Source organism: Bufo bufo, chromosome 3 (assembly GCF_905171765.1).
Source record: "Bufo bufo chromosome 3, aBufBuf1.1, whole genome shotgun sequence".
Lineage (NCBI taxonomy): Eukaryota > Metazoa > Chordata > Amphibia > Anura > Bufonidae > Bufo > Bufo bufo.
This window is the reverse complement of record NC_053391.1, coordinates 17,517,869-17,533,131: the sequence shown is the minus strand read 5'-3', so window position 1 is coordinate 17,533,131 and position 15,263 is coordinate 17,517,869. Positions and strand designations below refer to the sequence as shown.

Here is a 15,263-nt window from a genome sequence, read left to right as displayed (position 1 = left end):
CTCCCATCTCCCCCCCCCGATCATTGGTGGCAGCGGGTTACTAGCAATAGTACAATAGTAAAAGATTCATACTTACCTGGGAGCTGCGATGTTCGTGTCCGGCCGGGAGCTCCTCCTACTGGTAAGTGACAGTTCATTTAGCAATGCGCCGCACAGACCTGTCACTTACCAGTAGGTGGAGCTCCCGGCCGGACACGAACATCGCAGCAGCCACCAGCAGGTAAGTATGAATCTTCTACTATTGTACTATTGCTAAGTAACCATGGCAACCAGGACTGTAGTAGCGTCCTGGTTGCCATGGTTACCGATCGGAGCCCCAGCGATTAAACTGGGACTCCGATCGGAACTCCGCTGCCACCAATGATGGGGGGGGGGGTTTGATGGGAGGCCGCACACTGGCCACCAATGTTGTTAATGCTATAGAGGGAGGGGGGGCCGATGGAGGGCGCACACTGTGCCACCAACGATTTATTACAATAGAGGGAGGAAGGGGGGGGGGGCGCACACTGTGCCACCAACGAATAATTACAATAGAGGGAGGGGGGGGAGGCCGCACTGGCCACCAATGATATTCAAACTGGGGAGGGGGGGAGGGTCTGCCCCCTGCTGCCTGGCAGCCCTGATCTCTTACAGGGGGATATGATAGTACAATTAACCCATTCAGGTGCCGCACCTGAAGGGGTTAATTGTGCTGATCACAGCCCCCTGTAAGAGATCGGGTGCTGCCAGGCAGCAGGGGGCAGTCTTGTACACAGTTTGTAGTGTATTCTAACTAGAAGCGTCCCCATCACCATGGGAACGCTTCTGTGTTAGAATATACTGTCGGTTCTGAGTTTTCACTCAGCTATGAAAAAGCTTTTATGCAGACGGATCTTCGGATCTGTCTGTATAAAAAGTAACCTACGGCCACGGATCACGGACACGGATGCCAATCTTGTGTGCATCCGTGTTCTTTCACGGACCCATTGACTTGAATGGGTCCGTGAACCGTTGGCCGTGAAAAAAATAGGACAGGTCATATTTTTTTCACGGCCAGGAAACACGGATCTCGGATGCGGCTGCAAAACGGTGCATTTTCCGTTTTTTCCACGGACCCATTAAAAGTCATGGGGTCCACGAAAAAAAACGGAAAACGGCACAACGGCCACGGGTGCACACAACGGTCGTGTGAAAGAGGCCTAATACTGACCCCAAGTACAAGAATATAACTGCTATAATACTGCTCCTATGTACAAGAATATAACTACTATAATACTGCTCCTATGTACAGGAATATAACTACTATAATACTGCTCCTATGTACAGGAATATAACTACTATAATACTGCTCCTATGTACAGGAATATAACTACTATAATACTGCTCCTATGTACAAGAATATAACTACTATAATACTGCTCCTATGTACGAGAATATAACTACTATAATACTGCCTCCTATGTACAAGAATATAACTACTATAATACTGCTCCTATGTACAAGAATATAACTACTATAATACTGCCTCCTATGTACAAGAATATAACTACTATAATACTGCCTCCTATGTACAAGAATATAACTACTATAATACTGCCTCCTATGTACAAGAATATAACTACTATAATACTGCTCCTATGTACAACAATATAACTACTATAATACTGCTCCTATGTACAACAATATAACTACTATAATACTGCTCCTATGTACAAGAATATAACTACTATAATACTGCCTCCTATGTACAGGAATATAACTACCATAATACTGCTCCTATGTACAAGAATATAACTACTATAATACTGCCTCCTATGTACAAGAATATAACTACTATAATACTGCTCCTATGTACAGGAATATAACTACTATAATACTGCCTCCTATGTACAAGAATATAACTACTATAATACTGCCTCCTATGTACAGGAATATAACTACTATAATACTGCTCCTATGTACAAGAATATAACTACTATAATACTGCCTCCTATGTACAAGAATATAACTACTATAATACTGCTCCTATGTACAAGAATATATAACTACTATAATACTGCTCCTATGTACAAGAATATAACTACTACAATACTGCTCCTATGTACAAGAATATAACTACTATAATACTGCCTCCTATGTACAAGAATATATAACTACTATAATACTGCTCCTATGTACAAGAATATAACTACTATAATACTGCCTCCTATGTACAAGAATATATAACTACTATAATACTGCTCCTATGTACAAGAATATAACTACTACAATACTGCTCCTATGTACAAGAATATAACTACTATAATACTGCCTCCTATGTACAAGAATGTAACTACTATAATACTGCTCCTATGTACAAGAATATAACTACTATAATACTGCCTCCTATGTACAAGAATATAACTACTATAATACTGACCCCAAGTACAAGAATATAACTGCTATAATACTGCCTCCTATGTACAAGAATATAACTACTATAATACTGCTCCTATGTACAAGAATATAACTACTATAATACTGCCTCCTATGTACAAGAATATAACTACTATAATACTGCCTCCTATGTACAAGAATATAACTACTATAATACTGCCTCCTATGTACAAGAATATAACTACTATAATACTGCCTCCTATGTACAAGAATATAACTACTATAATACTGACCCCAAGTACAAGAATATACTGCATCTCCTACATTGTACGATATAGCCTCTGCTCTGTAATGACTGCTGTTTGCTGTAGGGCTGCGTGCATTGTACCTGTGGATACAAGCCATTATAATAAGGATGTGATTCTGGCGGTTTGTATAATATGCCTGCAGTATAGCGGAATACATTCAGGAGATCAGGTCGGTGTTTAGTGGCAGGAATACATTTTCGGGCGGTAATAATATTCATCACATCTGAGATCAGTCTTGTAAGTCCTGGAACATCTCATCTCCACTAACAAGCCCGCGATCGGTGCTGTGCCGGGCGCCTGCTCTCTGCTATTTGCAGGTATCGGCTCATTTATATGACAGGGATCAGACTCTGCATCGGCAGAGGATGGAGCAATTATCTCCCAGGTTTATTCAGGATTTGTTACAGTGTATTTACGGCTGTCTGTGTATAAATAAGATATCCACCATCAGTACAGGAGAGGGGAGGATGGAGACATGGCGGGATGTTACATCTGGAGGGTCTGGACACAGATATGGCGACTGATATAGGTGCAGGAAGCTGGACGTGTATGTATACATGGGGCACCTGTACCCCTCCAGCCAACCACAGTGCCCCCATCATACTGCCAGCCACCGTACCCTCATCCCTCTTCAGACAAGCCTACAACCAGTGACCCTGCTGCCTCTATACCGCCATGACCAGCTTCACCCGCACCTCGCGGGCAGGGCCCTCTCTCCTTCTGTACCAGTCTGTAACTCGTCTTGTTCTTGCTAAGTGCAATTGTCTGTATTATGTATGTGCACCGCTCATCATATGTACAGCGCTACTAACAAATAATAATAATACCACTGCTCGCCACCGTACCGCCATACCACTGCCCCATCCATTCTGATACAATAGTGTAAACATCAGAGGAATGAGCAATAAATATATTAATAATCATGCTCATTATTTATATAGCGCCAATATATTCTGCAGCGCTTTACAATCAGGGGGTTCAAGTACAAACAGTAGAATATGAAATTAGATAGAAAAATTCCACAGCCCTTCCCAAATGTGAGTAAAAATAGGGTTTAGCTTTTATTTTATTTTTTTATTTTCTGTGTGTGCCAACTTTGGGGGGCAGAGGAGGACATGGGGGCAAATTACTTCACAGGGGTTCAGTGTAGGGGTATTTCTATTACAAGGACATATTAGGGGACATTATTTCTGGGGACACTACACAGGGATTATTACCTGGAGCACATTATAGGGTGTTATTACTGGGGGAACTATACAGGGATTATTACCTGGAGCACAGTATAGGGTGTTATTATTACTGAGGGCACTATACAGGGACTAATACCTGGAGCACAGTATAGGGTGTTATTATTACTAGGGGCACTATACAGGGATTATTACCTGGAGCACAGTATAGGGTGTTATTACTGGGGGAACTATACAGGGATTATTACCTGGAGCACAGTATAGGGTGTTATTATTACTGAGGGCACTATACAGGGACTAATACCTGGAGCACAGTATAGGGTGTTATTATTACTAGGGGAACTATACAGGGATTATTACCTGGAGCACAGTATAGGGTGTTATTATTACTGAGGGCACTATACAGGGACTAATACCTGGAGCACAGTATAGGGTGTTATTATTACTAGGGGCACTATACAGGGATTATTACCTGGAGCACAGTATAGGGTGTTATTATTACTGAGGGCACTATACAGGGACTAATACCTGGAGCACAGTATAGGGTGTTATTATTACTAGGGGCACTATACAGGGATTATTACCTGGAGCACAGTATAGGGTGTTATTATTACTGAGGGCACTATACAGGGATTATTACCTGGAGCACAGTATAGGGTGTTATTATTACTGAGGGCACTATACAGGGACTAATACCTGGAGCACAGTATAGGGTGTTATTATTACTAGGGGCACTATACAGGGATTATTACCTGGAGCACAGTATAGGGTGTTATTATTACTGAGGGCACTATACAGGGACTAATACCTGGAGCACAGTATAGGGTGTTATTATTACTAGGGGCACTATACAGGGATTATTACCTGGAGCACAGTATAGGGTGTTATTATTACTGAGGGCACTATACAGGGACTAATACCTGGAGCACAGTATAGGGTGTTATTATTACTAGGGGCACTATACAGGGATTATTACCTGGAGCACAGTATAGGGTGTTATTATTACTGAGGGCACTATACAGGGATTATTACCTGGAGCACAGTATAGGGTGTTATTATTACTAGGGGCACTATACAGGGATTATTACCTGGAGCACAGTATAGGGTGTTATTATTACTGGGGGCACTACACAGGGATTATTACCTGGAGCACATTATAGGGTGTTATTATTACTGGGGGCACTACACAGGGATTATTACCTGGAGCACATTATAGGGTGTTATTATTACTGGGGGCACTATACAGGGACTAATACCTGGAGCACAGTATAGGGTGTTATTATTACTGGGGGCACTACACAGGGATTATTACCTGGAGCACAGTATAGGGTGTTATTACTGGGGGCACTATACAGGGATTATTACCTGGAGCACAGTATAGGGTGTTATTATTACTGGGGGCACTATACAGGGATTATTACCTGGAGCACAGTATAGGGTGTTATTATTACTGGGGGCACTATTCAGGGATTATTACCTGGAGCACAGTATAGGGTGTTATTATTACTGGGGGCACTATACAGGGATTATTACCTGGAGCACAGTATAGGGTGTTATTATTACTGGGGGCACTCTACAGGGATTATTACCTGGAGCACAGTATAGGGTGTTATTATTACTGGGGGCACTATACAGGGATTATTACCTGGAGCACAGTATAGGGTGTTATTATTACTGGGGGCACTCTACAGGGATTATTACCTGGAGCACAGTATAGGGTGTTATTATTACTGGGGGCACTACACAGGGATTATTACCTGGAGCACAGTATAGGGTGTTATTATTACTGGGGGCACTACACAGGGATTATTACCTGGAGCACAGTATAGGGTGGTATTATTACTGGGGCACTCTAGGGGACATTATAATTGCTGTGGACACTATAGGGACCTTTGGGGTAATTTTTTGAAACTGGTGTAAAGTAGAACTGGCTTAGTTACAACCAGATTCTACCTTTCATTTTTCACAGCTCCTTTGGGAAATGAAAGGTGGAATCTGATTGGCTGCTACTTTACACCAGTTTTATAAATGACCCCAATTATGAGAAATCTAATGGGTCTGTGTAACAAACTCTGCAGAGACGAGATGCGGCTGAAAGAATTAGTCATGGCGGTCTGGGTCAGACGGAGGAGAAGATCTACATGACAGGAGATGTCACAGGGATGTGGTGCTTTTATTCCCCTATATGTAGGCAGGGCTCACTACTGTGACCTGCGTCTCATCTTCTCCTCCAAGTCTTTTTTATTATAATCGTATGCGTTTTAAATTTGGCAACAGAAATTTTAATGTGTCGCCTGCAGTCCTATGTAACAGCCCAGATAACAGTGATAACTTTCTGTGTGCAGAGAATGTTCAGGCCCCCCAGAGCGTTTCGCTTGGGGGACACATGGGGGCAATGACACCATTAATAGGTGTATTTTAGTATGGTTTTGCTTGTTTTTTCTCTCCTCCCCCCCCCCCCCCATCCCTTTTTCTTGCTTTCCCGCTCTTTTATTTCAGGTTTTATGAAAGGGTTAAGTCCTGTCAGAATCAGCTGGTTTCAGCCGGTCTCATCTGAGCCTTGGGTGTCAAGCAGGGATCCTCTCTGATTGGTGCAGCTGGTTGCTGGGGGAGATTTCTGGACAGCCGATTGGTTTGGATGCCAGCGGCGGGAAAGTTTAGTCCTTAAAAAAGAGGGTTTTGGCGGCGCTTCTGGGCCAGTTTTATCAAGACCGGATCATCGCCCCGTCCTCCCTCCCTATTCTTATGCTTATGTCGCTTTGCTTTATTAGAGGGGCTGTATCACTCAGCTATTGCGGAGCGGATTTCGGTAATTATTGGAATTTTTAATGGGTATTTATTTATGAATTTGAAGTTTTAATTATTTATTAAATTTATTTACCCTTAATAAAGCATTGCGGCCATTTTTATTCTAACACAAGGCGTCATGTCATTATTTTAGTATTTAGTATTATGGTTTAGTTATAAGGTCTGAAATGGGTCATTTGCCTCCATGTAGTAGATGTTACCTGCAGTCCTATGTAACAGCCCAGATATTTATGTTTCCTGAAATGTGATGATATCTGATATAGAGTATGATATGGGGGGAGGGGGAGGTATAGTGAGGGGGCCGATCAGCTCAAACACTAAATATACTAAACATCGCCACCTTATATCTCACATCTATACAAATCTGGGAGGCGAATCGCTCAATGTTCTCCTCGTAGCCCCCGTTACGACTCCCGTGAGGGGGTATTACCTACAGGGCCGGCCTTAGGGTGCCCCCAACCTACACCCGTTTCTCTCCCGACTCCCCCCTCCATACACAGACACTCGGCTTGTATTTCAATGTGGAGAGAGGAGAAAGCCGCTGCCACACACTCCATACGTTCCGGCCCCTAATTTGGAATTGGGGGTACAATCATCAGGGCCAAAGGTGCCCCCATTTATTAGTGACAATGCATGCACCCCGTCCGATAGCTCAAAGCAGAGCCGGGATTCGGTTACCAAATCTGATGTCAAAACGGCACCATAAACGTGATCACCCTAAAACTATATTTTTTTTAAAATCCTAAATAATAATAATAAAAATAAAAAAAAGCATGTGAATTATTTCATTATTTTTTTCAAATTATTTTTTTTCAGTTCATTATAAAAGTCGGCATCCACAAGTTCACGTCAAATGACTTTCGCTGGAGACTCAAAACATTCAATACATTACGTTTGAAGAAAAAAAATTGTTCCGTTAGTTAATAAAGTTAGATTTTAACCCCTTCCCGACCAGCGGCATAATAGTACGGCTGGGTTTTAAAAGATGGCGCCCGCTCCTGACCATGGCCTCCGAGTGCGCTGAAAACAGAAAACGCACGCTTCCGGTGATGCTCTGGCTCCCCCGTGCGGCGATCGGAGGAGCCGAAGCTTGTGTGCAGCAGCCCCTGTCTTTGTGAATGAGAGGAGGCTGCTGCATAGTATTTCCTATGGAGCCCTTGCCTGTAATAGGGCTCCATAGGAAAGTAGTAAAATCATCATAGATTCCAATGCAAGTGCCTTGGAGTCTATGAGAATAGCAATGCATGTTATAGTTCCCTATGGGAACTATAAAAAAGTGTAAAAATAAAGTTTTTAAAAATAAAAAATTTAAAAAATATATTCAAATAACCCCCCTTTTCCCAAAATAAAAATAAAAAAAATAAAAAATAAAATAATTTTAAAATACACATCATGGGTGTCACAATGTGCAAAAACACCCATAGTATAAAAATATAAAAATATATTCCAGATACAGCAAACAGAAAAAAGCGTTTTTGGTCGCTTAATTTTCTACAAAAAATTAAATAAAAAGTGATCAAAAAGTCATACACACCCCAGAATGGAATCAATGAAAAGTTCAGCTCGCCCCGCAAAAAATGAGCCCCCACACAGCTCCGTACACATAATTATAAAAAAGTTATAGGGGTCAAAATATAACGACAAAAAAATAAAACTGATTTTTTTCCCACTTTGCAAGAAAAACTATACATATAAAAAGGTATCGCCGGATTCGTACTGACCTGTAGTAGTCCGTTATATCGTACATCGAACGTCGTAAATAAAAAAAAACGTAAAACTGTGGTGGAATTGCTTTTTTTTTTTTTGCTATTTCACCCCATTTGGAATTTTTTTCCGCTTCCCACTACATCATATTTAATATTAAATGGTGGCGTTGGAAAGTACAACTTTTCCCGCAGAAATCAACCCCTCATATGGCTATGTAAACAGAAAAATAATAAAGTTATGGCTCTGGGAAAGCAGGGAGCACAAAACGAAAACGCAAAAAACAAACAAAAAAAACTCCAGGGTGAAAGGGTTAATTTATCTCTTTTATGTTTTTTCCCTGTAGGGGTAATAGGATAGCAGGGGGCCCGAGGGGCCCAAAAGCCTCTCTAGCACATGGTATGAATGGTATAATCAGTATTATCGTATATGGCTGATATAGATACTGCTTTTTCATTACCCTGCACCAGTATATAGAATATTCCCCTCTGGGTTCATGCTCTCAACCATACAGAGCTGTAATATGGGGCCCATAAAAGTCTATGGCCATACCGCACCTCTTTCCGTCTCCAAATTTTTTTTTCTTCCATTGGAGAATTCTGTGGTTTTATTGGAGCCGCGCACTGCGGTACATTTCCATAGTACGGCTTGTGCCACCATATTGGCACTGTGCACTTGGCTCTTGTTTTTAGTCTCTGTTCACACTTACATCAAGACTTCAGTTTCTGATGCGTAGAAGTACATACCATAGAGAGAACCATGTGGTTGCTATGAGGCCCGTAGGAGAGGGGGGCCCAGCTCAGTTTGGTCCAAACCCCCATGGCTACTGGATGGAGCGAACCCATACAAGACCTTCTTCTGCAATGGACCCAAAAGGTAGTGAAAGTTCGAGGAGCGGGAAACAAATACTGGGTCTTTTTGTGGCAAAATTTGGCACCATTATGGGAGCCCATTTATGATCTTGGCTACAGGGCCCCTTCTGTTCTGTGGATACCAGTGTTCAGAGTGTCTATTCTTCAAAGATTGAAACAGAAACCTAATGGACCCTAAGCAAACCCATTGACTTTAAAGAGGTTGTCTGAGTGTTCAATACTGATCAATTGTCCTCAGTATGTGATCGGTGGGGTCCGAGGCCCAGTATGCAGAGGGTGCGGAGCTCTGGGGAGCACCATGGCCTCCTTTCAGCTTACAAAGCACAGTGCCGTACATTGTATGGTGGTCATGCTTGGTATTGCAGCTTAGCGCCATTCACTTGAATAGGACTGAGCGGCTCCTAGGCCATGTGACCAATGAAAGTGACGTCATAGGCCCAGGAAGAGCGGCGGAGCGACGGGGCCTCTCCAAACAGCTGATTGGTGGGGGTATTGGGAGTTAATCCCCCACTGATCAGATACCAATAACCTATTCATAGTTGCCAACTGTCCCGAATTTGGTGAAACTATCACTGATTTTCAAAGACCGTCCCGGCAAATTCAAGCTGTCCCGGACCAAAACTGAGCTGGGCTAACGTAAACCCAGTCCTTAAGCGGGTGTTTCCGGGCAGGGACAGGGCGCTCCCGTGGGCAGTGAGGTTGGCAAGAATGCCTATCCTGAGGATTGGTCATCAGTATAAAACACTGGGACAACCCCTTTAAGGGAATTCATCAGGTCCAACGGAAACCTGAAGGAACGGAACCGAACTGATGGCAGAAAAAACCCTAACTGAAAATCAATAGGGACGTTAACAAACATTTCATTATGTAAAAACAAGTCTAGAAAACCACCAGTGAACAGGGTCTGAGAGAGAAACTGTATAAAAAAAAAAAGAAAGATAAAATAAGGTAAATAAGATAAAACTTTAAAAACTAAATCTCTCTTGTAGGCCTCTGGTTGGCAAAATTACATGGAGGGAAGCAATATAGAGATGTGTTATGGCTGTAGCATAGGTAAACTGGGTATCACATGGGTAAGACTACCCAAAAAACGACAGTCCACCATATGTGAACTAAAAATCCACTACAAGACGTAAAGGAAAACCACACTGCCCATAGATACACTAAAACCTCATTTATTACAAAGGCCTATCAGGAAGGCTGGCATTGTTGCCCATAGCAACCAATCAAAGCTCAGCTTTTATTATTCCAAGGTAGTTTAAGAAATGAAAGCTGAGCTCTGATTGGTTGCTATGGGCAGCCATGTTGTAATTCATGGGTTCCAATGTCTTATAGGTAAATGTCAGAGCCATATAGATAACCTACGATACAGGTAAATGTCACTGTACATAGAGATACATAGATAACCTACCCGACAGGTAAAAATCACTGCTCATAGAGATACATACCGCTCCATAGATAACCTACCGTACAGGTAAATGTCACTGCACATAGAGATACATACCGCCCCATAGATAACCTACCCGACAGGTAAATGTCACTGCACATAGAGACACATACCGCCCCATAGATAACCTACCCGACAGGTAAATGTCACTGTACATAGAGATACATACCGCCCCATAGATAACCTACGATACAGGTAAATGTCACTGCTCATAGAGATGCATACCGCCCCATAGATAACCTACCCGACAGGCAAATGTCACTGCACATAGAGATACATACCGCCCCATAGATAACCTACCCGACAGGTAAATGTCACTGCACATAGAGATACATACCGCCCCATAGATAACCTACCGTACAGGAAAATGTCACTGCACATAGAGATACATACCGCCCCATAGATAACCTACCGTACAGGAAAATGTCACTGCCCATAGAGATACATACCGCCCCATAGATAACCTACCGTACAGGAAAATGTCACTGCACATAGAGATACATACCGCCCCATAGATAACCTACCCGACAGGTAAATGTCACTGCACATAGAGACACATACCGCCCCATAGATAACCTACCCGACAGGTAAATGTCACTGCACATAGAGATACATACCGCCCCATAGATAACCTACCCGACAGGTAAATGTCACTGCACATAGAGATACATACCGCCCCATAGATAACCTACCCGACAGGTAAATGTCACTGCCCATAGAGATACATACCGCCCCATAGATAACCTACGATACAGGTAAATGTCACTGCACATAGAGATACATACCGCCCCATAGATAACCTACCCGACAGGTAAATGTCACTGCACATAGAGATACATACCGCCCCATAGATAACCTACCGTACAGGAAAATGTCACTGCTCATAGAGATACATAGAGATACATACCGCCCCATAGATAACCGTACAGGTAGGGTAACTACAGTGCCTACTATGTACCCCAGCTACACCGCTCATACTTATAAAACACAAAAACCTATTGCCCCATAGGAATCTACTATCGATAGATAATTAGTAAAATGTAACATGAAATACTGTAACCCATATAAAAACATCTAAAAACACGATAAACTACTTCTAGGAAAACTTAGTCCTTTAGTCTCTCTAATAAACTAAAAAAAAATATAATTTTATATCGCCATATGGTGCTCACATAATAGATCAACAAAATGTATAATTATCCCAGATATAAACTGCAGTGTCCTATAAACTAAACAGTAGTACCACAAATAACACCACCATACAGTGCTCACATAATGCTGCCATACAGTGCTCACATAGTAAAATCATACCATTTACAGAGAATGTGCTATATATAGACTGCAGCATCCTAGACTATACAGGAGTACCACAAACAATACCACCATACGGTGCTCACATAATAACGCCATAAATCACATAGGTCATATATAAACTGCAGTGTCCTATAGACTATACAGGAGTATCACAAATAATACCACCATAAAGTGCTCATATAATAAATGATATAATTTACAGATAACATGTCATATTTATCCGGAGTGTCCTATGGATGATACAGGAGTACCACAAATAATACCACCATACGGTGCTCACATAATAACGCCATAAATGACATACATCATATATGAACTGCATTTTCCTACATAATACAATATAACATGCCATATATAAACTGCAGTGTTCTACAGACTATACAGTAGTACAACAAACACTACCACCATATAGTGCTCAGATAATAGCATCATAAATTACTTATGTCATATAAACCTTTATTCCTGCCAAAGTTATTCACAATTTCTCTTTGTTACAGACACGGATATGGCGTCGAGATGAATATGTGAGGAGAGGACAGAGATTGTGCTGATCTCCGGGGGCGCAGTACCCCAACGCTCGGCACCTAACGGACCACCCCGCCGCCATGGCACAGTTGGTAAATTGCTTGCTGAATTTTGCCAAACGGTTCTGTGTTGGTCCTGCCAAAAAGTGAAAGTAACAAAACTGCTACAATCGGAGCAACGGGAATGGCCGTCCATTGTTGTTGCTCCGATTGTAGCAGTTTTGTTACAGGAGGAGCCCACATCATAGCGCCCGGGGCCTGGTACAAGATCCGATTGCTGCGTCATCTCAACGTGGACGATCCGATCACCGTGATGAATTTGCGGAATGGGTGTCACAGCATCTGCAACGGGACCCACATTTGGCAGGACCAACACAGAACCTGTTTGACAAAATTTGGCAACTGTGCCATGGCGGCGGGGTGGTCTGTTAGGTGCCGAGCGTTGGGGTACTACGCCCACGGAGATCAGTACAGTCTCTGTCCTCTCCTCACATATTCATCTCGCCGCCATATCTGTGTCTGTAACAAAGAGAAACCGGTCAATAACTTTGGCAGCAATAAAGGTTCGTCACATACGTACATCGAATTCTCCACCACGTACATGTCATACGCACCCCTTCCCGTTTGAAAATATCAAATTCGGTTCCAAAATGGCGGCTTTTAAAATGGCCGCCGCCCCTCACAGATTTGCCCCCTTCCCTTAGCGGCATGCCATACGCAGTTTGGCGTTCCTGACCATCCGCTTTCCATCCATATAACCGACTCCATACTTTCAGACCACACTGTAGAATGCAATGTCCTATGGACTATACCGTAGTATCACAAATAATACCGCTATACGGTGCTCACATAATGAATCAATACCGTTACAAATAACACGCCATATACAAACTTCAGTGTCCTATATACTATACAGGAGTACCACAAATAATAGCACCGTATGGTGCTCACATAATGCTGCCATACAGTGTTAAATTGATACTACCACACTGTGCTCACATAATAAATCAATACGATATACGGATAGTATGCCATATATAAACTGCAGTGTCCTATACACTATACTGGAGTATCAGAAATAATACCACCATACGGTGCTCACATAATAAAATCAACACAATATACGGATAGTATGCCATATATAAACTGCAGTGTCCTGTAAACTATACAGTAGTATCAGAAATACCACCCTATGGTGCTTACATAATAAATCAACACAATTACAAATAACCCATATATTAAACTGCAGTGTCCTATACACTATAATGGAGTACCAGAAATAATACCCCTATATGGTGCTCACATAATAAATCAATACAATTTACAGATAAAAAAAAATAGACTGCAATTTTCTATAGACTATACAATAGTACCAGACATAATACCACCATATGGTGCTCATATAATAATTCAATAAAATTACCAATAACACGCCATATATAAACTGCAGTGTCCTATATACTATACAGGAGTACCACAAATAATACCATCATACGGTGCTCACATAATAACTATATAATATATAAAAACTATAATACTCGCAGTACCCTATAATAAACAGTAGCACGCCACGGGTAAACTACAATTCTCCAAAACGAAACCACAGTACCCATAAGTACCGTACCTATACACTACAGTACCCATACTCTCCATTTTCTGGGCAGAGCGGACATTACCCCCCAGATTCACAGCTGGAGTAACATTACAATACAACAGTACCTAAAAACCTACATAAAAAAAAAAAAATCTTTGTACTCTAGCGTAATAAGTGAATAAAATCTGCTTAAATAGTTCTATTCATGCCAGTAAGAGACAAAGGAAGGGCCTCGTTCTCTGCATCTCCTCACAGCGCTGACAAATACTACCAAAAATACTACCAAAAATAAAAAAATTATCAGTTTATTCTTCAAAAGTTTAAAAATTGTCTACACGTCCGGTCGTCAGGGTCCGACAGCAAATGACCTTGAATATTTTTGTCTATTTTTGTGTCCATCGGCCACATTGACTCGTGCCTCCTTAGATAAGGCGTGCCAGCTCAGCCCGACGCCCAGTCCACAATCGTAAAAAAAAAATAACCATAAAAGACTAACCAAATTCTACACACGTAACGTCTACACAAAACGATATGATAAACGGTATCATAAAAAAAAAAGTTTACAATTTTGCAAAAAGTTGTGAGAAAGTTTTTGTAGAAACTTGTAGGCGGTCGAGGCCTTGGACTTTACCTGCCACAGGGAGGTGAGCGTGGAGGAAGGCGCACAGGGCGATCCGGGCGGACATTGTGGCGAGTCAGGACGGGCGTCTCTTTGTCGTGGCAGTCGTTGTCACCTGCTCGGAGAAGAGCTTTTGGCTTTTTCACCCACACGGCTCTGCTTCTCAGCTGCACAGGAAGTGGAAGATCTAAGACACCGTATATACGACCCGCAGCCTGCTTACTGCTATAAACTCTACACACAGCCCATAGACCACACTCACCGGCTCTTGGTGCCTTCATTATTAGTCTACTTATATTTCTTGTCTGTTCATTCTGAGCTTCCTGGTTCATGAAAAGAAATACCAAAGCTGCAGTAAAGACTGACACTGGGCAGAATAATTCAGGAAAAAAGAGCAGATGATAAGTAACGGCGTACAGTGGGATTTTTCATCTTCTCTAAGACATCAGAAGAGTCAGGGGGATCCTGGTGACCAGTGGTGCCACAATAGCGGAATTTGTTTTCTTTTTTTTTTTTTTACCATTTCGTACT

At 42.0% G+C, this 15,263-nt stretch overlaps 1 protein-coding gene across 1 annotated transcript in view; it reads right to left on the bottom strand.

The window, feature by feature from the left end:
* The window catches only part of CD247 (CD247 molecule), a 137,862-nt gene extending 122,807 nt beyond the window's left edge, over positions 1-15,055 (bottom strand). Inside the window, exons 1-2 of the mRNA XM_040422925.1 lie at positions 14,995-15,055; positions 14,745-14,899 (exon numbers count right to left, since the gene is read on the bottom strand). Of these exons, the coding sequence (XP_040278859.1) occupies positions 14,745-14,799 (55 nt within the window). The 5' untranslated portion in view covers positions 14,800-14,899; positions 14,995-15,055. The remainder of the gene's footprint in view (positions 1-14,744; positions 14,900-14,994) is intronic.
* Positions 15,056-15,263: the final 208 nt, after the last annotated feature.